The 23756-nt window shown below is 35.7% G+C and overlaps 1 protein-coding gene across 6 annotated transcripts in view; it reads right to left on the minus strand.

Annotated features, from left to right (window-relative positions):
• The window catches only part of LOC125664639 (LIM domain kinase 1-like), a 231804-nt gene that overhangs the window by 5931 nt on the left and 202117 nt on the right, over nucleotides 1-23756 (minus strand). For 3 of the 6 annotated variants that reach the window (XM_056154636.1, XM_056154629.1, XM_056154650.1), the window contains 2 exons: nucleotides 16032-16192; nucleotides 14846-14968 (listed from right to left, as the gene is read on the minus strand). In XM_056154636.1, coding sequence (XP_056010611.1) covers nucleotides 14846-14968; nucleotides 16032-16192 — 284 coding nt within the window. The remainder of the gene's footprint in view (nucleotides 1-14845; nucleotides 14969-16031; nucleotides 16193-23756) is intronic. The other 3 variants (XM_048897478.2, XM_056154642.1, XM_048897480.2) reach the window with 1 other exon arrangement.

Consider the following 23756-nt stretch of genomic DNA (forward strand, 5'->3'; position numbering starts at 1 on the left):
GTTTCAGATGGAAGACCTTATAGTGATTGTACGGTTTATTAGGGTATTCCGTCTTCAGCGGAAGACCCTTCTATTATTCTATTGTTTCTTTTTTACTTTTATTATTAGTTTTCTTTTTTTCTTCTACCGATTTTATGTAGAGGATTTCTTTGAGATGACTTGATCGATTTGCTTCAAATTTTCAGGGTTGATGTATTGTCATCCGAAGTTTGTACCGCCGTTTTGATTTTTGAAATTTCACTTCTGGTCTCAAGTTACGTCCGATTTACCGTTTTTAAAATGACATTTTGTCCAGATGTTTTTTCATAAACGGTTTAAGATTAAGTCTTGAAACTTTCAGGGATAATACATCTCGCTTTGTAGATGTGCCATATACATGTCATTTTTTGAACAAAGAAAACGTCAAATTTCAAAATTATGCGACTAAAATGAAACGTTCATGATTAGGTCTCTTTTGTAGTTTCAGAAAATGGGATACTTACCGGAAGTAACAACAGTAACTTCTGGTTTATTAAGAAAAACGTTGAAAATTTGGTTTTTCTTTGTCCCCATATATCTCGCTTATAAATTTCATTTGATTTTCACATTTTAACGTGCTGAATAATATATGATGTTTGTGACGTTATTTCTCTATTACGCAATTACCTCATTTTGACCCAAAGTCTCATGACGCGTCACATATATTATTAACATTATTGATCTCTAGAGTAGCGTATAATATTTTTTCAAAATTCACTTCCGCTCATGAGATATGTCGATTTCCGTTTTTAAAAAAGAGATTTTGTCCAGGCCTTTTCTCATAAATGATTAAAGATTTCATTTCAGGGATGATAGATCTTGAATTGTAGATGTAACATACGCATGTCATTATTTCGGCCGGAAGTGAATAAAGAAAACGTCAAATTTTCAAAATTATGCGCTTCAAAAGAAATTTTCATGGTAAAATAAGATCTTTTTTGCAGTTTCAGAACATGTGATACTTACCGGAAGTTAACAGCCACTTCAATTTTTGAAAATTCTCTTCCGGTTGCAAGTTACCTACGATTTACCATTTTTAAAATGACATTTTATCCAGACGTTTTTTCATAAACGGTTTAAGATAGAGTCTTGAAACTTTCAGGGATAATACATTTCGACTTGTAAATGTGCCATATGCATGTCATTTTTTCAACTGTCACTTTCGGTCGTCACCAAAAGTGAACAAAGAAAACATCAAATTTCAAAATTATGCATCAAAGTCATAGCATAATTAGGGCTTTTTTTGTGGTTTCCGGAAATGTGATGCTTACCGGAAGTAAAAGCAGTGACTTCGGTTTATTTAGAAAAACGTTGAAAAATTGACTTTTCTTTGTCCCCATATATCTCGCTTACAAATCAAGTGTTTGATTTGATTTTTACATATATTATTGACATTATCTGTCTTTAGAGTAACGTCAAATACTTTTTTCAAACTTCACTTCCGTTCGTGAATGTTTTCATTTTTCATCAAATTCTATTGATATTAGGGGTTTAGATGCGTCTTGGTACTCCTTACAAATTGCTGTGGTTAGAATTACTGCTCAGCACGTGCATGCACGTGTGCTGAATTCTGATTGGACGATTTTAAAATCGCTATAACTTCCTTATATTTGGTGGAAACGTTATGAAATTCATACTGTGGGTATATGATACAAATGCCTGTTGAACGACATAAACAAAAATTCGGAATCATACACGCATGCGCGTGTATGCACGTGCAACGCTTTCTTTCATTTTTTGGTACTGAAATGACCATATTGAACGTACTACATGTAATTAAAGGCTAAAATAAAATGATTTTTTGCTATAGATTCACAAGGACATCACTTTTTAATTGGGGGAGGTTTGGGGAACATATGTAACGGTCCCCGTTACAATTAGAACTAGTTCCTTTCGTTATTAACTTAAAACAATTCTATTTAAAAGTGGAATTCATTGCATTAATTTATTGTAAAAAAAAAATAAAGTCGGTGCGACTATTTGAAAAATTGTTGTTTTGTATGAGAAATATAGTGAAAAATGTTTCTGGGAACAAGGTTATGGGCAACTGCTGTACATGTATATCTGATGATAATATTGGAAGCTTTCATTTTTGAAATTTTTTAATTTGACTTTCATTTACACAAAAATCAAGGAACGTAATACGTTACATGCATATTTTAGAGTAATTCTATTTTACAATCAAGGAACATTAATGTTGACTGTCTAGAAATTCCTTCCTTCCAATCAACCAAGTTTTTAAAAAAATTGTATCTACTGACCTATAATTCACAATTTTTATATCCTCCAAGTTATGATGATAATATATAAAAGAGGATAACGACTACATATAGAGTCCTTATATTAAATTTTGGGGAAAGTGGGGGGGGGGGTGTTAAATTCCAACAACAAATATTTTAGCTTTCTTTCCTTTTATTACATAGTTCCCAACCTCCAACATGTAAAAAGAGGGCAATGACCCTCTTTGGAAAGCAAAAAATCTTGTCATAATGCGTAACGGCATTCATGACATATTCATGATGATTACATGTGTTATAAGTTTAATATTTACAACAGAAATGTGTGTTTTGTGTACTATTTTATTGAAGAGAAGCATTGTAACTGATAAAGGCATATTTTGAATTTTTGAAGACTGATGGAGAAGGATAATATACAAGGCAGGACACAGATTGATTAAATTTACATAATAAGAGGGCTCTACAGTTTCATTGTTCATCTCAGATCTGAATTCAGTGTGTATTTTCTTTACATGACAGTGATTAGATGACTAGAGTATTTTTGACATGATTTTGCATTTAGGCATGTTTTGTCAGATCATTTTTAGCTCCAGACCCAATAGACAAGTGTGAGTTAAACAATGCAGCTTCATGCTGTCCTCAATAACTTTTTTTTAACCCATGAAAAGTCGTTTTCCCAGATTTGTTGGTAGGAACATATGCATCAATCTTTTTGTTTCTGTTGTTGTGTCTGCTGGCCCTGATAAGGATCTCTTCCTGATGGAAGCCATTCTACGTAAGGAGTTTAATCCCCGATTTGTCAAAACAACTCACGGATAATTGTTGGACTTATCTCCTACTATTTTACAAAACCAAACCCGGAAATCGGGTGAAAGGTATGACCCGCCGGGTCATAAAAAATAATCGGGTTACAGGTCGAAATATATGCCTTTTATTGTTCATCTGAACATTTGGTATATTTCAACTCTTGAAAGTCTAGACTACTTACTATATTTGGTGATTTCTCGAAATATATGGCTTTTAATGTTCATCTGAACATTTGGTATATTTCAACTCTTGAAAGTCTAGACTACTTACTATATTTGGTGATTTCGTTCCAGAGTCCCTTCTTTTTCTCCGAAGAGATATTACTAGAAAATTTTGCAAACAGAATATCGATCACTATATTCGCGAATTGATGATGCTAGCACTTGCATTTCATCAGCCGTCCAATTTTCTTCACAGGTGTTTTGGTCATAATCTAACCTTATACATATGAATGCATAAGGTTGAATGTGTATTTATATATTATGACCCTGCAAGCACCTGTGATTTTACTCTGAATTTGAAGACGCCATTATATTATTGTCTTCAATACTGAATCAGACATCAGTATAGCTGGAATGCACAGTTGAAATCTAGAATTTATACACGCAATATACATACTGAAAAAATAAGTACATTGTAATAAATGTAGAACTACCTTAACTCTCCCAATAAAAGTAATTCAATAAATCAAAAGATTTGTCATTTATTTCTCTGAGAGTGGAAGAAAGTATTGCTCCATTTATCATTTGCTTTTTTCTAAGCAAGAGACCACGATTTACCTTAGATTTGAAATTTTTAAGAGGGGGGGGGGGGGGAGCGCCGACCACGTCCCCCCCCTCCCCCCGATATCTGCCACTGTCAGAGTATAATACATATGTAACATTCAATTCATAAATTATTTTAAACTTTGATAAAATAGAATAACAATGTAGGTGATGTAAATACATGCAATCTGACTAAAGTACAGACCTATATTATGTATATATAATATATATATATATAATATAGGTCTGTTGTACTTGTCAGATTGTAAATACATTGCTCTTTTCCTCAAGCAGTAGATACAATTATAGTCTGATATTTCATTTATTCATGCTTTAAAACTCATTTTATATAACAACTACAACTTCATAAATTCAAATCTCAATAGAAACTCATTGGGGCTGAGTCTATCAACACACATCTATAATTATATAGTTTATTATTATATGTGCAGTATTATTCAGAGGAATAAACGACACAATTCAATAATTTCCTTAACTCTTCTTTACGGTGGGTGGTCATTTACTGATGTGATTAAAAAATGGAATTTAAATTTCTGGTTAAAAAATAATTCAAAGTGGATGTTTGAAAAAATGCGTTCTCTTAATTTCAATTTATGTGTTACCACAGGAGCCGGTAATTTGATCTGTAATAATGATATTAGGGGTCTATACAATACCACCCCTATTTCATGTAATTTACTTTTTCAATGAATAGACAGGTATAGTATGTACTCCTAATATCATTATTACAGTCAAAATTACTGGTTCCTTTGATGTTACACACATAACATGTCTCTAATAATATGTATTTGCTTTAAACAATCATGAAAGTCAATTACATTACAATTGTAAGTCTATTTCGTTAATTTCTCAGCAAAAATCGTTTATAATATTTTAAGAGCTTTTAAAATCATTTTGATTTAAAATAGTCTCGAAACCAAAAACATAATATACTAGCAATTGCGCATGCTCTAAGTTCCGTCTTTGGTGTACTATCTCGGGTTTACACCCAGTATTACGCTCCTTTGTAAAATGCGATTTAGGCCAGCCTAAATTTTGGCGTACATTAGTTACTTGGCCTAAGTTACGCCCTAAATTTACACCATTTCGTGAAGGCCCCTGAGTGATAGTGTAAAAGTATCACTACTCCTAAGGGCTATGAAATCTAGAAAGAATATCTTGTTCTGAATATTTAAGCTAAATTCTAATGTTCAGCAACAGTATAAAACAAGATGTGTTCTTAAAACTTCAATGCCTTCAAAAGTACATACACTGATGAAAGGTTTTACATAATATAATAGGTATATTAACATTAAAACATTAAGAGATATGACTAATTTGGGCCCATTCTAGAGTAAAAACTCTGGGTTGTGAAATACACCATTTTTGTACATCCCTAAGAATGCATTTAGATTTTATACAGTATCAGCAAACTTACACATAAATACTACATACTAAGTTTGGCCCCACCCTAATACCAAAACCCCTACACCTGGTATAATCAAATTTACAATTTTGGTAAAGGCCCCTACCTGCTTATTCTAAATATCCATTCAGTTTCAATTTAGTATCAATAACACTAAAAAAGATGCTATCTAAGTGTTTTACATATAAACACTATGTAGTAAGTTTGGCCCCAACCAAGATTCAGAACCCCTACCCCGGGGATCATGAAATTTACAATTTTGGTAGAGGAATTCTTGCTCTACATCACTATGCATTTAGTTTTTCTTACACATGTGCGATTCATGAGAAGAAGATTTTTGAAAATTGGTCAATTTTAGGCAGTTTTTGCCCCGCCCATAGGGTCCCATGGGTGCTGGAGTCCTGAAATTTATAATTTATATCCCCCTTGTCCCAAAGATGCTTCATACCAAATTTGAAAAGAATTGGACTGGTAGTTATCAAGAAGAAGTTAAAAATATTCAATTGTTAACGCAAGACGACGGACGACAACCAATTACAATAGGTCATCTGAGTTAACTGAGGTGACCTAATAAAATTCTAACTTAACATACATGTTATGTATCATGAGTGTTTATTTTTTCTAGATGGGCAATACATAGTCTGTCAACATAATTTTTTCGGAGAGCAATGTACAGTTCTGCAGGTAGGCAATACATACAATATTAAAATATCATTTGAAATTATATATGCAACATACCCAATAAGTTAGCATACATGTACGGTAGAATATTCAAGTATGACTAGCACGGCATATTTAGACATGTATATAAATACACATTGTAGCCGGCTCATTATACGCGCACCAATTTAGGGGGATAACTCATATCATAAACTGTCAATGATAAAAAAGAATATATGATTGAACTTTGTCATGTGTTATAGTAATTGCATTAATACCACTGCGTATCCATATATCGAAGATTCCAGCTAGATCTCTGTGCACACAATATCTTCTTTAATGCAAACTCGTATAGTTTTACAATGTGCTGTACATATGGATATTATTTATTCATTAAACTTATATAACACCATCAACGTTAAAATTTGTATTGCAGATAAACACGGGAAGCAGTTTACGTTATATTTGATAGTCTGCGCATTTATCAACAACATCGAAATTTTGCTCATTACTGACTTTCAACATGATTAATGTGCACAAAAAACATCTTTATGGTTGATGCATGTCTATCTTAAAAATGGTTGTAAAGGTATAAAAAAAACACAAAAAAAACCGGCTAATTTTGCCGATTTCAGTAAATCTTGTCAATGGAAGATGACCAAAATGATGTTGCAGAACATATTACGTCACTTTATTTCCACATGTATCATCAGGGTCAATGTCCTAGTGCATAATGATAATGATTAAACCAAGTGAAACCACATTTTAGATTTATACCCTAATTCTGAGGCGAAAATTGGGGCTTAATGTACCTTGCTCTTTAAAGGCCCGGTCCCATTAGGGAGAGGATTAATTGCGCATGAATTGAGTGTCGTAAGCATCATGACGTTAAATAGTTTTCATGCTGAAAAACAATACGAAGTTTAAACGACTGTAAAACGAAAACTAGAAAAGATATTGTTATATATTGATTATGTTAATAATCAGAGTTTATTCCCAAAACACAACTTCTTTCGTAATTTCCCAGATAAGTTGAGTACCTAATAAGATATTGAATATCCCACAGGGAACACCCCCTATATAGAATCACGTGATGTTACTGACCAATCAGATCAGTTTACAATCTTGGATGTTTCAGCAGTTGTGTTTACGTACAGTGTCTATTTTCATATTTAAACTTATTTTCCTTACACCGTTTAACTTTCGTTTATGTGACTTTGTTTACTTGATACTGGATTGCATACAAATGTGAATTCAATGTGGTGACTGGATTGCTAGTGTGAGGATAGTAGATATACATGTGTGAAATCTGATACGATGACCATGATGTTTTACCTTTGATAAACTACATTTGACTTTTAGTTGGTATTTAAGCCTAAATATTTAAGTTTCTTGGAGAAACAATCGTCATAACACTATGCCCGAGGTGCAAGAAGATACACAAGGAGAGGTGATGATGTTCGTTCTCATCGTAGAACAAAACAGGACGAGTGGACAAGGCTCAACGTTAGATATGACGAATCCGCTGAATTGGACAGTGGCAGAACTCAGAGATAAATTACAATATCTGGAAATTTCGGTGCCTAAAACTTTCAGTGCTACGGCATTACGACAGTTGTATCAGGAAAATGTCAACAAGAATCCTAATCACGTGACAGACCCTCAGCAAATTTCGCGGGAAGATGCTCGAGACTTGGGCGGATGTGACGTTGTGTCATCTAATAATATCTCTGGAGAACCACCACTTCTGGGCGGAAGTAGCGTGCACAATGTCAACAACAATGGCGCCAGCGACAATCGAGAGCTTTTAACGACAATACAGTTGATGGCAAAGTCCTGCACTGCTCTCCAACAAACTGTAAACACACTGCTAGAGAAAGATAAGAATTCAGAAGAGAACCCGCTGAGAAAATTTGTGAATAATATGGGGATTGGTGCAACGACAACTTCGTATCCGGATAGCCATGCTCAAAACACAGGTACGCAAAATACAATTAATGCTGGGGTATCATCAAAGGACATAGGGCACATAGACCTAGTAAATCCTGAAATCAGAAAAAAGATTTTAAGAGGTAACGACATCAATTTGTGTGCACTACTAATACCTGCTTACGAAACGCAATTACCAAGTGACAAGACGGACAAACAAGACAAACGTCTTTCAAGGAATCTCAGCATTAGCGAATTTGTAACTGCATTTGGGCGCTATAAGCGCATTATGTGCGGACCAAATGCCTACCCCTGGAGACAGGAGGAACTAGACGGATACCTGGCCCATATCATTGAAGTGCACAATGTGTGGGCCTCAAAAATTTTGAGTACCACAAACTTTTTTCAGCAAAGTGTGCAATAGCACTAAAGCAGCACGGAATGTTCATTAACTGGAGCAAAGGAGATGACGAACTTCTGAAATGAGTGGTAGCAGGTGCTGAAGTAAGCAAATGCGAATCCTGCAGATCTACTACACATACAACAGGTATGTGCATAGAGGCAAGAAACAGAAGAGCACAAAGACAAAATGGCGAAGAATTCCAGAAATCAAAGTCATAAAGATCGTTATGACAGACAAATTACCTATGTAGATGGCCAACCTGTATGTAACAATTTTAATTATAATAGATGTGCATTACCATACTGTAAAAGAGCCAATGTGTGTGCAACTTGTTTCTCTTCTGGTCATGGAAAAAACAAATGTCCAAGGCAAGAGACAGAAAAATCGGCAACATCTGAGACCAGCAAACCCAAGAAACAGAAACAAAGTATGTGACTACCTTTAGAAAACCAGTCCAAAGCAACTACTCCCATTAATATTGAAAGACTTAAATATGAATTACAAAACCATCCAGACAGACAATTTGTAAATTACTTAATTCATGGTCTACAGTTTGGATTTGACATCTTTTTCGGTGATGATTTCCATATGGATAACTCCTTTGAATGTAAAAATTTAAATCTGCAACAGAGGATCCAACAACAGTGGATGAACTTTTAACCAAAGAAGTACAAAAAGGTTTTGTCGAAGGTCCTTTCGACAGCTTAGAATTCCCAACATACAGAGTAAGTCCACTGGGTCTGGCAACAGGCAAATACTCGGGAAAAAAGCGGTTGATCTTGGACTTATCTTCTCCTCATCAAAAGGAAGATGTGGACAGTGTTAATGACTTGATAGATAGAGAAAAATGTTCGCTTAAGTATGTAAAAATCGACGATGCCATCAAGAAGATCAAAGAGTTGGGAAGAAACGCAATTCTTTGTAAAACTGATATAAGTGATGCCTTCAAACTCATTCCAGTGACACCAGAACAATGGCATTTATTATGTGTTAAATGGCGAAATAAATATTATTATTTTGTCCGCTTACCATTTGGCAGCAGAAGTTCACCAAAGATCTTTGACCATTTGTCAAAAGCAATAGTATGGATTGCTCACAACAATTATGGAATTTCCAATATATTCCATTTATTAGATGACTTTTTGACTATAGACAATCCTGGATATATTGGTGAAAGGACCATGGCAATAATTTGCACACTATTCAAAAGGCTTAATATTCCCCTTTCATTAAAGAAGACAGAAGGACCAACAAATTGCCTGGAATATTTGGGAATCATCTTGGATACAGAAAGAATGGAGGCCAGACTTCCCCTTGAAAAGGTCGAAAGAATAAGAACCTTTATCACAGACTTCTTGAAAAAGTCAGCAGTAACAAAAAGGCAATTACTACAGTTATTAGGCCATTTCAACTTTGCAGCCAAAGTTATAAGACCAGGTAGAGCCTTTATCTCTTACCTCATAGCATTATCCACAACGGAAGAAAAGTTACATCATTATGTCAAGTTCTCGAAACAGAGTAAAGAAGATCTGCACATGTGGTTAGTTTTCTTGGAGAAATGGAATGGTGTTTCAGTCTTCTATGAAACTATCCTAACAAGTAATGCAGATATGGAACTCTACACAGATGCTTCTTCATCATTGGGATTTGGAGGTTACTTTCAAGGCAGATGGTTTTCCAAGTCCTGGCCACAGGAGTTATCCACAGTGTTGAAACAGCCCATTTCGATAGCTTTTCGAGAGCTATACCCAATTGTCATTTCTGCCATATTATGGGGGAAAATGTGGTCAAAGAAAAGAATTTTATTTCATTGTGACAATGCTGCAGTGGTAGAAATTATCAACAAAAGAAGGTCCTCAGACCTGCCCATTTCTAGTTTGATGAGAACCTTGTGTTATAGAGCTGCACTACATAATTTTGATATATACAGTGAACATGTGCCTGGGAAAAACAATATAATTGCTGACTCTCTTTCTCGATTACAGTTGAAGCGATTCCGAGCAGCCGCGCCACAGGCAGAGGAAAAGGTAACTCCAGTTCCACCAATCTCGCTTGTAATGTGGAACTTCAGCAAAATTTGTGACAAAACGCAATAACTTCCAATACAAGACATGTATATCAGCGAGGTTTTAATGCCTACAAACATTTTTAGCACTATATAATGTTCAATTTGATGACAGTTTTCCTCCAATTTCTCAGGATATTTTGATTTACTTTGTAGCATATTGTCAAAACACTTTATCTCTAAAATACTCCACTATAAGATTGTAGTTATGTGGCATAAGATTTGCATACATAGAAAAGGGAATACCTAACCCATTTGAATCAAAATGTCAATCTATGGATCGATTAAGCATGATTTTGAATGGTATTATCAGATACTTGTACATCAAAAACAAGATTGCCAATCACATATCAAATATTAGAAAGCATGTGTTTAGCGTTAAGAAGAGGTGCTTTTGACAAACACACAAATGTTTTATTAGAAGCAATGTACGTCACAGCTTTTTATGGGTTTTTTAGATGTGGAAAATTGACAATTCAGAATTATTTTGACCCTGAATACCATTTGACTTGTGGAGACATTTTGGTAGAGAAAAGTTGTGTAAGAATATTTCTAAAACGATCAAAAACAGATCGTTTTCACAAAGGTACTACAGTTGTATTACATATGAATGAAACTAATATTTGTCCTGTTAAGTCATTGTGCCTGTACATGCAAATTATGAATTTATTGAATGCATTGCCCAAACAGCCATTTTTTGTTACAAACTGTAATTTGCCAGTAACTAGGACATATTTCATTGAATATTTGAAAAACATTCTTGAAAGAATTGGATATGATTCTAGCAAATATAATGGGCATTCCTTAAGAATAGGGGCTGCAACATCAGCAAGAATGGAAGATCACTTAATAAAAACTTTGGGAAGGTGGTCATCTGACTGTTATAGACGATATATCCGAACTTCAAAGGATGTGGTTAAAGATGCTCAATGTAGTTTGGCTACTCATACTACCCTTAAGAAAATGTAAATATCATTTGTAGAATACAAAATTGTAACCATTGTTTAGTTTTGTAGATTCCTGAATTATTTCCATAGATATAATTCTAACAAGTAACGTAGATGGACTCTCTAGTGTTTGTGAAATAGTGTATTGTGTTCCCATCTGTCAGTACCTGTAAACTGCATAGTAACAGTAGTTTCGGAAGAATATAGTACCTCAAGCAAATGAACTTCTTTGCAACACTATATATCAATCCCATACTTGGGGCTTATGCAGCTGTTACTCACCTGCATATTACTTCATGGTATGTTTACCATTTGACTTCTCCCAAGCATGGGATAATGTACATTTATCATTCAGCATCCTTTCAGAGTACTCCTGTTATGATAATTATCAATCGCATCCTGGGCAAGCATTGCTCTACTCAGGTAGGATTACTCTGCTCCTTACACAGGTGCTAGTGGACATAGCTCATATAGGCAAGCATTCCTTGTCCTCAACTTCATGTATCAGGTGCTAGTGAACATGTTTCATGCTAGTGGACATAGCTCATATAGGCAAGCATTCCTTGTCCTCAGCCTTCATGTATCAGGTGCTAGTGAGCATGTTTCATGTAGGCAAGTTTCACTTGCTCTCAGCCTGTAGTTTATCCAATTCCACAGAGTAATTTCTATCTTGTCTCAGTCATAACTTGAGTCTTCTTTTTTTGGTGCTGCTGATAAATACTGTGTATTATATTACCTAGCTGCATGAGCTCTAAAGGCAAAATTTTAAGTATTAGATTAATAAAGATGAAATTCAAGATTCTCTCTGTTGTTTTTTGGGTAATAAAAAAATAAATTGTTCTATGACCTATAAATCTTAGAGCATCAACTGTGAAAGTCTCATTTATTTCTGCGAAAGGGCCAAATTTAGTACTTTGTGGATCTAGTTCTTTTGGGCGTTTGTTGTCATCTGCAACAAAATTGGCCAAAAATGACAAATTTCTTGTATAGCAAATATACGATGAATAAAAGCGGATATTTCACGAACAAGAGGCCCACAGGCCTTATCGGTCACCTGAATACTAGTGAAAAAGTATCACTACTTCCATGGGCTATGAAATCTAGAAAAAAGTTCCTGTTCTGAATATCTAAGCTAAATTCTAATGTTCAGCAACAGTATAAAACAAGATGTGTTCTTAAAACTTCACTGCCCTCAAAAGTGCATACACTGATGAAAGGCTTTAAATAATAGGTGCATCAACATTAAAACATCAAAATATATGACTAAATTGGACTCATCCTAAAGTCATAACCCTGGGTTGTGAAATTCACCATTTTTTGTACATCCTTTTCTGCTATTCCTAAGTATGCATTTAGATTTTATACAGTATCAGCAAACTTACACATAAATACTATATTCCAAGTTTGGCCCCACCCTGGGGTCAAAACCCTTACTCTGGGAACAATTTTGGTAGAGGCCTTCCTGCTCTACATCACTATGCATTTAGCTTTTCTTACACGTGTGTGGTTCTTGAGAAGATTTTTTTTTAAAATTGGTCATTTTTGGGCAGCTTTTGCCCCGCCCCTAGTGTGCTGAAGTCCTGAAATTTACAATTTATGTCCCCGACTTCTCGTCTGCTGATCTCCCCATCATTTAACCTGCAACACCCATGCCGAGGCAGTCCCAGTCTGCACCTTCCAGGGCCTGTACCAGCCACACTCCCAGTTCCAGCAGCTACAGCGATCTGCCTACCCTCAGTACCAGCAGTTCTAGCAACCGAGGCCACCTACCATCCCCCCAGTACCAGCCAGCACAATCCCAATTTCCAATTAAGAGCAGTGCCACTGACCACCCAAGACGTTCAGCAGACACTTTGTCACAAGTGTTGAAGTTGACACATGACATCTTGGATGACTCCCTGAATCTGTCACTCAGTGGATTGGGGATGCCAGTTGGCTGTCCATGAGGTCCCTCAACAAACCTGCTCCACTGCCTTCGACTCCTGCAACTCCAGACCTCTCAGTAGATTTATGGACTATATTGTGCCATGGACAGTTTACTTGTTTATTTGATGTTTTCAGTATTACCTTATCATGTCACACAGAATTACCTTATAATGCCACACCAATCTAATTAAAATTAGATATTTTGATCCGCTCACCTACTTTCGCTCCTCTGTGTAGCGAAAGTAGGTGAGCAGATCAAAGGATCTAATTCTAATTAGATTGAATGTCACACAACATTACCTTATAATGCCAATTAAGAATAAAATAAAAGTAAGTGTTTGTTTAATTTTGATTTCTGTGACATCCTAATTAGACCTATATTAATGAAAGACAATAAATTTTGAACTTGATATAAAAGTGATGCAAACTTCAAGATTCATCATACATTCATTATACATCATCCAATATTACATCTTCCTATTGAATCATCAAGAAGGTGGTGAAATGAACCAGTGTTTGTTCAGGTTTTGAGGGTCTGTCTTTACACTAAATCTATCATTCTGTTTTGCCAGGCGACGGAATCAGCACCAATGCTTGATGAGGTTGCACTGCATCTTGCCTACTTTTGAAGCTCTGTTGGGTGCTTGGACTTCCACAGTGTCAACAAAGTTTTGGTCCCTTTGCCATTCTCCAGGCTCCATTTGTCTATTTTGCAGCTGACGGTCCAAAAGTCTGTTCTGCAAAACTGGGTAGCAGGTGCGCATCAGGTTGTGGAGCAGAATACAAGCCTTCACTATGAGCCTGACTGTTACAGCACGGTGCTGCATGGTGGTGAGCAGTACCTGGAATCTATTGACCATGATACCAAAGGGATTCTCTACCACTCTTCTTGCCATACACAATCTGTAATTGTAGATACGCTCTTCCCTAGTCAGGTTCTTCGTGCTGTATGGCTTCATCAGGTATGTTCTTAGGGAGAAAGCGTCATCACTCATAATGAAGTAGGGAACATTTTGTTTGTCATTGGGCAGGGGGTCTGGACGTGGCCAACCCATGATGTTGTCGTTTTCTACACCTTGCTTCAGATCACTATGGTTGTAGATTTGGGAATCTGATGCAGCGCCATTTCCTGATACGTCAGCCCAAATGAACTTGTAGTCAGAACTGACCATGCCAATCATATGATGCTGAAGAAGCCCCATCGTCGGAAACCCACGGTCGGTCGCTCTACATTTACCTACTGTAAGACAACGCCAGTATTTTCGCTGGAAGGTGTGTCTCGGCTACTATATGTGATTGGTCGCTTTACCATCCCTTATTGCGATATTCAACCAATGAAAAAGCCCCTTATTTCCAGTCTTCGGTAGCATAGAAAAACATGCCTTCGAAGCCAAGATTATGACTATGTTAAAGTTGGACAATTTACAAAACTTTCAGCGAAATGCTTTATTTGCATTATTGAATCAGAGGGTGTATTTGTGTCTATAAAGACAGAGGAGGAAAAAGCCTGTGTTACCAAGCGTTTACTATCGTACTGCGTACGAGTCTATGTACAGGTCTACATCATACATGTTCAGCACTCGTAGTTCCATCATACGGGAGCAATGGTTTTTTTTTAACAGACTTGGTATTTCATCAGTTTATATAGGTATGTTAAACTTACTTGCGTATTAAGTACTGCCATAATTTGTTCCAGTTGTGTTGTCGGCACAATTTGAGCCAGTAATTGTGACCTTCAATCTTTGCATACCTCTCTTGTGTAAACACAATTGATGTCTCACCTACGCTAATTACAAAATGACATGTGAACGGAATTGTAAGACCATATCTTAATTCAAATTTGCATCTAATTTTTAAATTGTATCATGTATGACTGATTTTATGCAAGTGCCATGAAGCAGTGATGATAATAAACATACCAGAGGCGGATCCAGGATTTCCGAAAGGGGGGATGGGGCACATGTGATAGTGAGGTATTAGTTAAAATAATCAGTCATTTTGGGTGCCAAATCTGGAGTTTTCATCTATATATCTTTGATAGTGGCACAACAGAACACACACACTTTCATGGGCGCCACCAATTACAGCTGACACTTTGAGTACTGGGAATACTTACAGCGATTCTCAATGGTCCTCGTTAGGTCACTCATTTTAATGAGGTATGTGAAAATATCGGCATTGTGTCCCACGGGAGGTAAACATAGAGCGACCGACGATGAAGAAGCCTTCGTAGTTGAAATATTCCGACCCTGTGTTGGGGGAGCTTTGCATGCCACATGCTTGCCATCAAAGGCACCAATGGTGTGAGGGAAGTTCCACCTTTGCAGCTACCCCCGGTAGTCATCAGCAACTTGCCACCATTCTACTTTGGTGGTGGGGCAAGTCATCTGCTCATCAAGGCACTCCTCTATTTGTGGCTTTCACTACAAATTATTTTAGTTCAGGATGTGCACTTGATAGGCACGCTATATATCTGTTTCACACACTGGCCCAATCCACTGCCAAGCTGCAATACCCCGTCAGTTGTAAATTTACCCCGTCAAAATTTTGTGCAGCTCAAAAATCCTGGCAACATAAAAACGCGCTTCTGCGGATAATTGCGAACACATGTGGATGTCGGATGACTCATACAAGCATGTTTGATGAATATTGCGGATGTTTAGCGAAAATAAACCAATTTTGTGCGCAATTCATACACAAATCTTCCTAAATGCCAGTGGGACCGGGCCTAATTGACACAGACTATTTCTTTGTAAAACATGTACATAGATATGTCAACTTTAAGAAATTTATGCAATGATATCATTTGATACTGTTTTGATCTGAAACAATATCTATTAAGAAAATACCTGCATTCTGGTATCATTTGACAGCACATGGTCGCAATTTTAAAGAATGAAACTGGAAAGTCTTTTTCTAAGCAGAATTTTTGGAAGAACTGCCTGACATCCAATTCATAAGTAATTGTTCTGGGTAAAATATCTGGATCTGCTTCAATTCTACCTAGAATCTGCAATACATATTGAAGAAGTCATATTTCAACAGCTTATATGTAAAAGGGAATAATTCTAAGGATACTTCTCGAATATAAAGCGACATTAAATTTCTTCACTCATAGAATATTTTTTTCATTCGTCACGTATTAAAAACCGACACGGTGATGATACAATGACTAATTGTACATAAAGTTATTTCCAATTTTCAACTTTACTTAAATTTGAATATTTTCCACTCATATTGAGATGTCACCAACTGAGCCAAAATAAATTTAAACATACGCTTGGCACTCTAACTTGCCAACAACTGCTACAACACGGACCTCATTTTTAATGTCATATCAGAAAAGCTATCCACACACTGGGCATTTGATGAATGAGCAATCACCATTTTTAAGTGTTAATTTTGACACAGCCATGGCATGAGTGTGGGTCAAACTCGACAACTTCCAAGTCATGAAGTGAACATTTGTACCATTGACAGCTACCATGACCAGTGCCATCTCCTAACCTTATAAACAAAATTAGAACTGGGTGATCATGTTGTGTAAAATCCTGTTAATGTGATAGAGTAGTGCATGAATTTGTACTAGTCAAATCACAGTAGTACAATGGTGTGTTGTTGAACAGTGCAATGATATGTTTTCCCCAAGTTACCTGCTGTTCCACTTTGGTAAATAACTCTATAAGGACAAGATACTTTAATACATACACACTGAAAATAAATCATATAGCTATAACACCAAATCATGACACCAGTTCCTTAAGTTTAAATTTACAAACAAAGGAATAGATGCTGTCAACATAAGCAACATTCTTCGTCATAAAAAAGTTGTCGTGTATTCCAACTTATTTCAAGTTCAAGTCTCCACCCAGTATTTCCTACAAGTATACTTTTACTATTGCATCCACACTTTTTAATCATAAACAAACTTTGCAGTGCCTAGATATAGACCATCTTATAATTAAGTATACTTTTACTATTGCATCCACACTTTTTAATCATAAACAAACTTTGCAGTGCCTAGATATAGACCATATCTTATACTTAATCCACCTACATGTTCTTGTTCTTCATCTTCTTTCAACTACAATCCACCTGGACATGTCATTACTGGTGATGTTAATATAGTTGAAAATGAGGACCTCAAATCACTTATTTTAAAAGGTCCTAAATACAGAGAACCTCAGTCTTTCAATTGGCAACAGAACTTCATCTCTATTATGAATTCTGTCGAAGATTATGCCAGATGATGGGCTAAATATGAAAAAGAACTTGATACATTGTCAGAATGGATTAAAAGTATAAGAGGAACATTAGAATCCCGCATTAGACATATTAAAACAAAAGTATGTAACATCTACCCTTCTGTGTTTAGTAAAGCAGAAGTGGTAAAAGAATTAGATAGGTTAGGCCACACCAATTTGTAAAATAGTTCTTCGGATTTTCAAACAAAAAAAGTGAGGCGAGAGGGCGAAATTATTTTACAAATATTATTTTTAATTTTGGAGATGAAAATTATGAGGCGAGCGAATACAAGAAATATAAATATTTTTAATTGAATTAAGTGTGATTTTAAAAAGCGGGCGCCTAAAAATAAAGATCTAAAATCATCAGATATCATTTGTTTACCAAATAAACTTAATATTTTTCAACTTTGTTGATATAGTTTACAATAAATAAGAAGTATTTCAGGTTTCAAAGACTTATTTTCTTTATACCTATAATACATGTACTTTGCAACATTAACTGATAAGGTCTTTTTGAAGAATTTTATTTAAGTTTCATTTCTACAAACTTTCGATTCAGAGATATGCATATTGCTAGGGACACATCCAGTTTTGACATTCATTGCAAATGCAATATCCATTGCATCGCTTTGAGCATTTTCTTGAATTTTGGTAAGACATCACCAAACCTTTTGTGAATTTGTCGTTAACTGTCGGTCCGGTTTAAAATAGTCATCGATCAGTACCCCTTGCTTGTTGTAAGAGGCGAATAAATGGGGCGGTCTTTCAGATAGGACTGCAAAAACTGAGATCCTTGTCACAGCAGGTGTGGCACGATAAAGATCCCTCAGTGTCATAAGCGCTGAGCATAGGCCTAAATTTTGCAGCCCTTCACCGGCAATGGCAACGTCTTCATGTGAGTGAAATATTCTCAAGAGAGACTTCAGTCAATATATAGGCTAATCAAACAATCAATCATACGCTATCAATGTTCTCTAAATAGTGGCATCGAATAGCGCTTCAAAAGTTTCATTGGCTTCCAGTTCGATTCCAGCATAAGGAACAACTTCCAATCCAGTGTTATGAAGTATCGTACATATTAAGATAGACATCATGAATAACTTAACCGTATTACACTGTTAGGAAATTTCTCGAGAGCCCGCGCTTCTGTCATTTGTCAGCATATACATCAAGGTTATTTGTGCGCTTGTTGTAAAAACTAAAAAAAATATTTACGGATATTTTTGAACACGCGGGCGGATATTATTTTTTGATAATATTATAATTTGGATTTGTTACAAAGAGAAGCGGCGAATCCGACGAACTAGATTACAAATTGGCATGGCCTTACATGAGAAATATGTTTTGGTTCCAGCTGCCAAAGCTTGTAACAACATCGTCTTTGTTTGTAAGGCTCATTATTACAACTGTATTTTAAACGAACTTGTCTGTGTCATTAACTCCACTTTTGGTAATCGTACTTCATATATACTCCAACTGCCCTTTTAAAAGATGAAATTCTTCAAAACCATGCTTCAGTTTTAGGCACATTTGGTATCCCAGTCGGTGGGTCGAATGAATATGAGTTACCATACCTATACTGGACTCCAAAAACTACATAAAAACCCTTACAAACAAAGATACATCGCTGGATCTTTTAAGTGCTCTACCAAGCCCCTATCTTTGCTCCTCACGAAAATATCAACAGCTGTGAAGGAGAAACTTCAAACTTACTGTGCGACTACGATATGCCAGAGGTGGTGTAAATCAAATGTAGATTCTAAATTTTTTTAAAGAACTTTTAGCTAATTTGAAATTGCTAAACTTTTCTCAGATCAACAACATAAAAACCCATGACTTTTCAACACTTTACACAAGCATTCCTCACGATAGATTAAAGACTAGACTTTTTGAAATCATAGACAGTTCTTCAACAAAAATGGAAAACGGAAATATTCATATCTAGTGATCAGTCATCCAAAAAATTACTTTTTAAACACCACTCTGATTCCATGCACAAGTAGTCTGAAGTTCAGAAATAAAAACTATACTAGAGTTATAGTTTATTGACAATATCTTTGTGGTCTTTAGTGATCAGGTCTTCCAACAGTCTGTGGGAATTCCCACGAGAAGAAAAACATATGTTGCTGTGGCCTTCAATTCGACATTTAGATATATCGACATTTTATCTATCAACAATAATAATTTTCATTCATATGTTGATTCGATATATCCCTGTGAGCTCAAAATAAAATACACTACAGAGTCATCCACTTCTGCTTCATACTTAGATATTTTATTGAAAGTAGACATTAACGTTAAACTAACAACTCAACTTTATGACAAACGGGATGATTTCAGCTTCTCCATCGTCAACTTCCCATATTTATGTAGCAATATTCTATTATCACCTGCATATGGTGTGTATATCTCTCAACTGATTCGATACGCAAGAGCTTGTTCTGCCTATGGTCAGTTTTTAAATCGAGGCAAGCTGCTGACAAACAAGTTGATGGTACAGGGGTTTCAACAGTCCTGTTTAAAGTTAGCAATTCGCAAATTCTATGGTCGTTATAATGATCTAGTTTGCCAATACAACCTATCATTGGGTCAAATGCTGTCTGATGTGTTTCATATCGATTGTTAGGCGGTTAATGGCAAACTGATTTTGACTAGGTATAACTCCGTTTACCTGATCAAGATAAAGGGCTCACGGCGGGTGTGACCGGTCGACAGGGGATACTTCTAACCACCTCCTAAGCACCTGATCCCACCTCTGGTGTGTTCAGGGGTTCATGTTTGTCCAATTATCTATTTTGTATTACTTATGGGATGTGTGGGATTGATCACTGTTTGTTATCTTCACCCTTCATACTGAAGAATTTTGTCAGAAACTTGGACTACGAGAATATTTTCAAAATGAAGAAAGTATAGATGAATCTTTGGTTAGAAACAAAAGTAACTTCAAACTGCAACCTAACAGAGATACACATCTAGATGAATATATAAAATGTTTACAAAGTTTTGCAAGAAATAATAATTCTATTAATACTAGTACCCATGTAAAGGATAACATTAATTTAGTAGACTGCAACAAAAAGCTATCAATAATTTTGCCACTGATGATTTAAATGATTGATTGATGTTTTCCGCCACACTCAACAATTTTTCAGTTATCTGGTGGCGCCCAGTTTTTATTGGTGGAAAAGAGAACCCAGATACAATGTACCTGGGAAGAGATCACTGACCTTCCGAATTTAAACTGGGAAACTTTCTCACTTACCGGCGCAAGCGGGATTCGAACCTGCGCCGACAGAGGTGAGAGGCCGAGTGATTTTGAGCGCGATACTCTAACCACTCGGCCACGGAGGCCCCGATTTAATTGTTATTAAAGAAGTGGATAAAGGGGGAACAATCATTATTATGGATAAGGATCATTACATAGAAATGGTTTTGAATCAACTTATGTATAATAATTTTTAACAAGAAGTATCTTCAAATGAGGATATAAAAACCATGCACAAAATGAAGAATTTCACGTCCAAATATACGGGTATTCTAACTGATAAAGAAGTGGATTATTTAACAAACTTCGAAATTAAAACTAGTAACTTTTATGGTCTCCAAAAGATTTGCAAGTCCAAAGAAATACAGAACGGAATAATAGGTAAAAACTCGTCTTGAGTCAAATTAACCCAACCATCAGATTTAAAACTAAGACCAATTGTAGCTGGACCCACTTGCTCTAAGCACAGACTCAGCAATAATTATGTTGGATATACTTCTTAAACCACCATGCCAGCTTGTACCAAGCTACATAAGGAACGATTTAGATTTCCTTAGCCATATCCCAAATATGGTTGAGGTCAATACCAAAATGGTTAGTTTAGATGTCACATCTTTATATGCCAACATACCTTTACTTTAGGATTAAGAGCAATTGCCTTCTGGATCGATAAGCACTACAGTGAAATTAATCCTAGATTCTCCATAGACTTTATCTTAGAGGGATTACAATTGGTCCTATAGAATAACCATTTCATGTTTGACAACAAACGCTTCTTGCACATAAAAGGAACAGCCATGGGAACTAAAGTCGCCCCAACAAACGCCACCCTAGTATTACAATTTCTGAAGGATAAACTATTTGAAAAAACACACAAGTTATTTGAAAATCAATTTGCTCAATACATAATATCTCATTGGAAGCAGTATCAGTTTGTTCTATACTTCAATTACCTGCTGGATTCTCCCAGAGTCACTTAAAGAGGTTCACATCTGAGATTTGAAGTAATGTCAATTTTTTTGGGAAGTGTACTTTTGATTTCTACATTGAAGGAGAATTTGGAAATTAAAAGAAAAACTGGGGTTGCAACTCTTGTTATTGAGCTACAGTGTTTTAAACATGACCTTTTTGCACTTAAAATTTATTCAAACTTTCAATTTATACCATCTCCTTTATTCCATCCCTGCTTCTTTCTGCTCTCATCCCCCCTCCCCTGTCTCTCTCTTTCAGCGGAAGAGGTATCTTTTTGTATCAAGGAAAGGTTCCAAATATATTAAGTAGACAACACTAGGTATACCAACTTGCTGGGGGGTGGGGGTGGGTGGGTGTTTGGGGTTGAGGGGGGCATAACATGCATCCGTGGTTGGGATCGTACTCGCGGTTTGCCCGAATCTTACATTGCTAAACAATAATGAATGCAAAATATACAGATATGCCATACACTGGTCTAGTGTGATAAATTATAGAAATACCAATGTTATTTACAAAAGAAATGCTTTAATCACTTGTCGTATCAATTTGCCACCTGGCTAGGTGGATGCTTGGTCACTTAGTTATTCACTTGTCAAGTGTACCCTTGGTCGCTGGCTGCTTGTCTCTAAGTGAGCACCTTGGTCACTTTATCAGTAGATTGTTTAAAATTTCAAAATTGTAAGCAGAAAACTCAGCACTCTATCATCATTTACTCTCATGTTTAACAGTTTTTCATTTGTCATGTCTAATGTTTCCTTTCTCTTCATGACATCACGTACATATATAACATAAAGTTTGCTTCTCTTTATACATCTAAATCATAACACTTGTTTACAGTGCTTAAAAGCCAAACAGTATATACAAAAAAATGTAGTATACCGGTGCTCATATTAATGTAAACAACATTTTCATTTTATTTTTATAACTATAACAATCTTTCTTGTGAAATCATTTTATTAAGTAATTCGTTGATTATAAATATATGTACACCGATTTTTTTCTATTCACAAAGGAATGTAACTCTCAACTGTTTCAGACACTTAATTCATACACAACTTCTCAAGATTTGTGCACGCTAACTTTCAATAATATGATAGCATACAAACACAAAGTTAGCTCACCAGCTGTCAATATACTGGAATTCCTAATAAATTGATACTTTCTATCCCCATCGGGGCCTTCCTCTTTCTATTCTAATTTTACTTTCACTTTATCCGGAAGTCTATATTGTTAACTCGTACATAAAATTTCAGTTTTTAATGGTGTAATTACGCGATATCTTTAAAAAAAACTTCACCATTTTACTTGAAAATAAATAGGGTTCATCCTCTTATAATGCCACAGGAGTATGCAAAGTTTGATAATCCTTAGTGCAAGGGTTTTCTTTAAAATTTGCCCACAAGCTGTAACGGACACACACGCACATTAGCGATGCTATATCCCCTTCACAACTAGTTGCGAGAGGGGATAATTAAACTTGATTTGTCTGTTGGTGTCAACACAATATAAGCAACACTAATCAGTCATTACATAAAATAGATACATAATCATGTCTTTTTTAAAACACTAGAGATAATCTACCTTTTTGTTCTTGATATACAAAAAAAATCATGATATAAATTTGAGAGGATATATTAGGAGTAGCTGTCAATTTCTAAAATTTCACATAATTTTCAAGGTCTTACCTTAAAATTTGAAATGGAACTTTAAAAAGTAGGGGTTAGTGACCAAATTTTAAAATCATTGGCGAAAATACTGAAATTTTATACAAAATTTCAAGTAAATTGATATAAAGGTTTTAATGAATCTGTGTCCTGTTTGGAAAAATATAACAACCAAATTGATAAATCAAAACATTTGAACTAGACGTACTACATGTACTTGTGAAAGGTGAAGATAACTAACAGTGATCAAATCTCATAACGCCTATAAGCAATACAAAATAGATAGTTGGGCAAACATGGACCCCTGGACACATCAGAGGTGGGATCAGGTGCCTTAGGGAAGAGTAAGCATCCCCTGTCGACCGGTCACACCCGAAGTGAGCCCTATATCCTGATCAGGTAAACCGAACTCATTCTAGTTATCCG

This window comes from Ostrea edulis, chromosome 1 (genome assembly GCF_947568905.1).
Source record: "Ostrea edulis chromosome 1, xbOstEdul1.1, whole genome shotgun sequence".
Classification (NCBI taxonomy): Eukaryota; Metazoa; Mollusca; class Bivalvia; order Ostreida; family Ostreidae; genus Ostrea; species Ostrea edulis.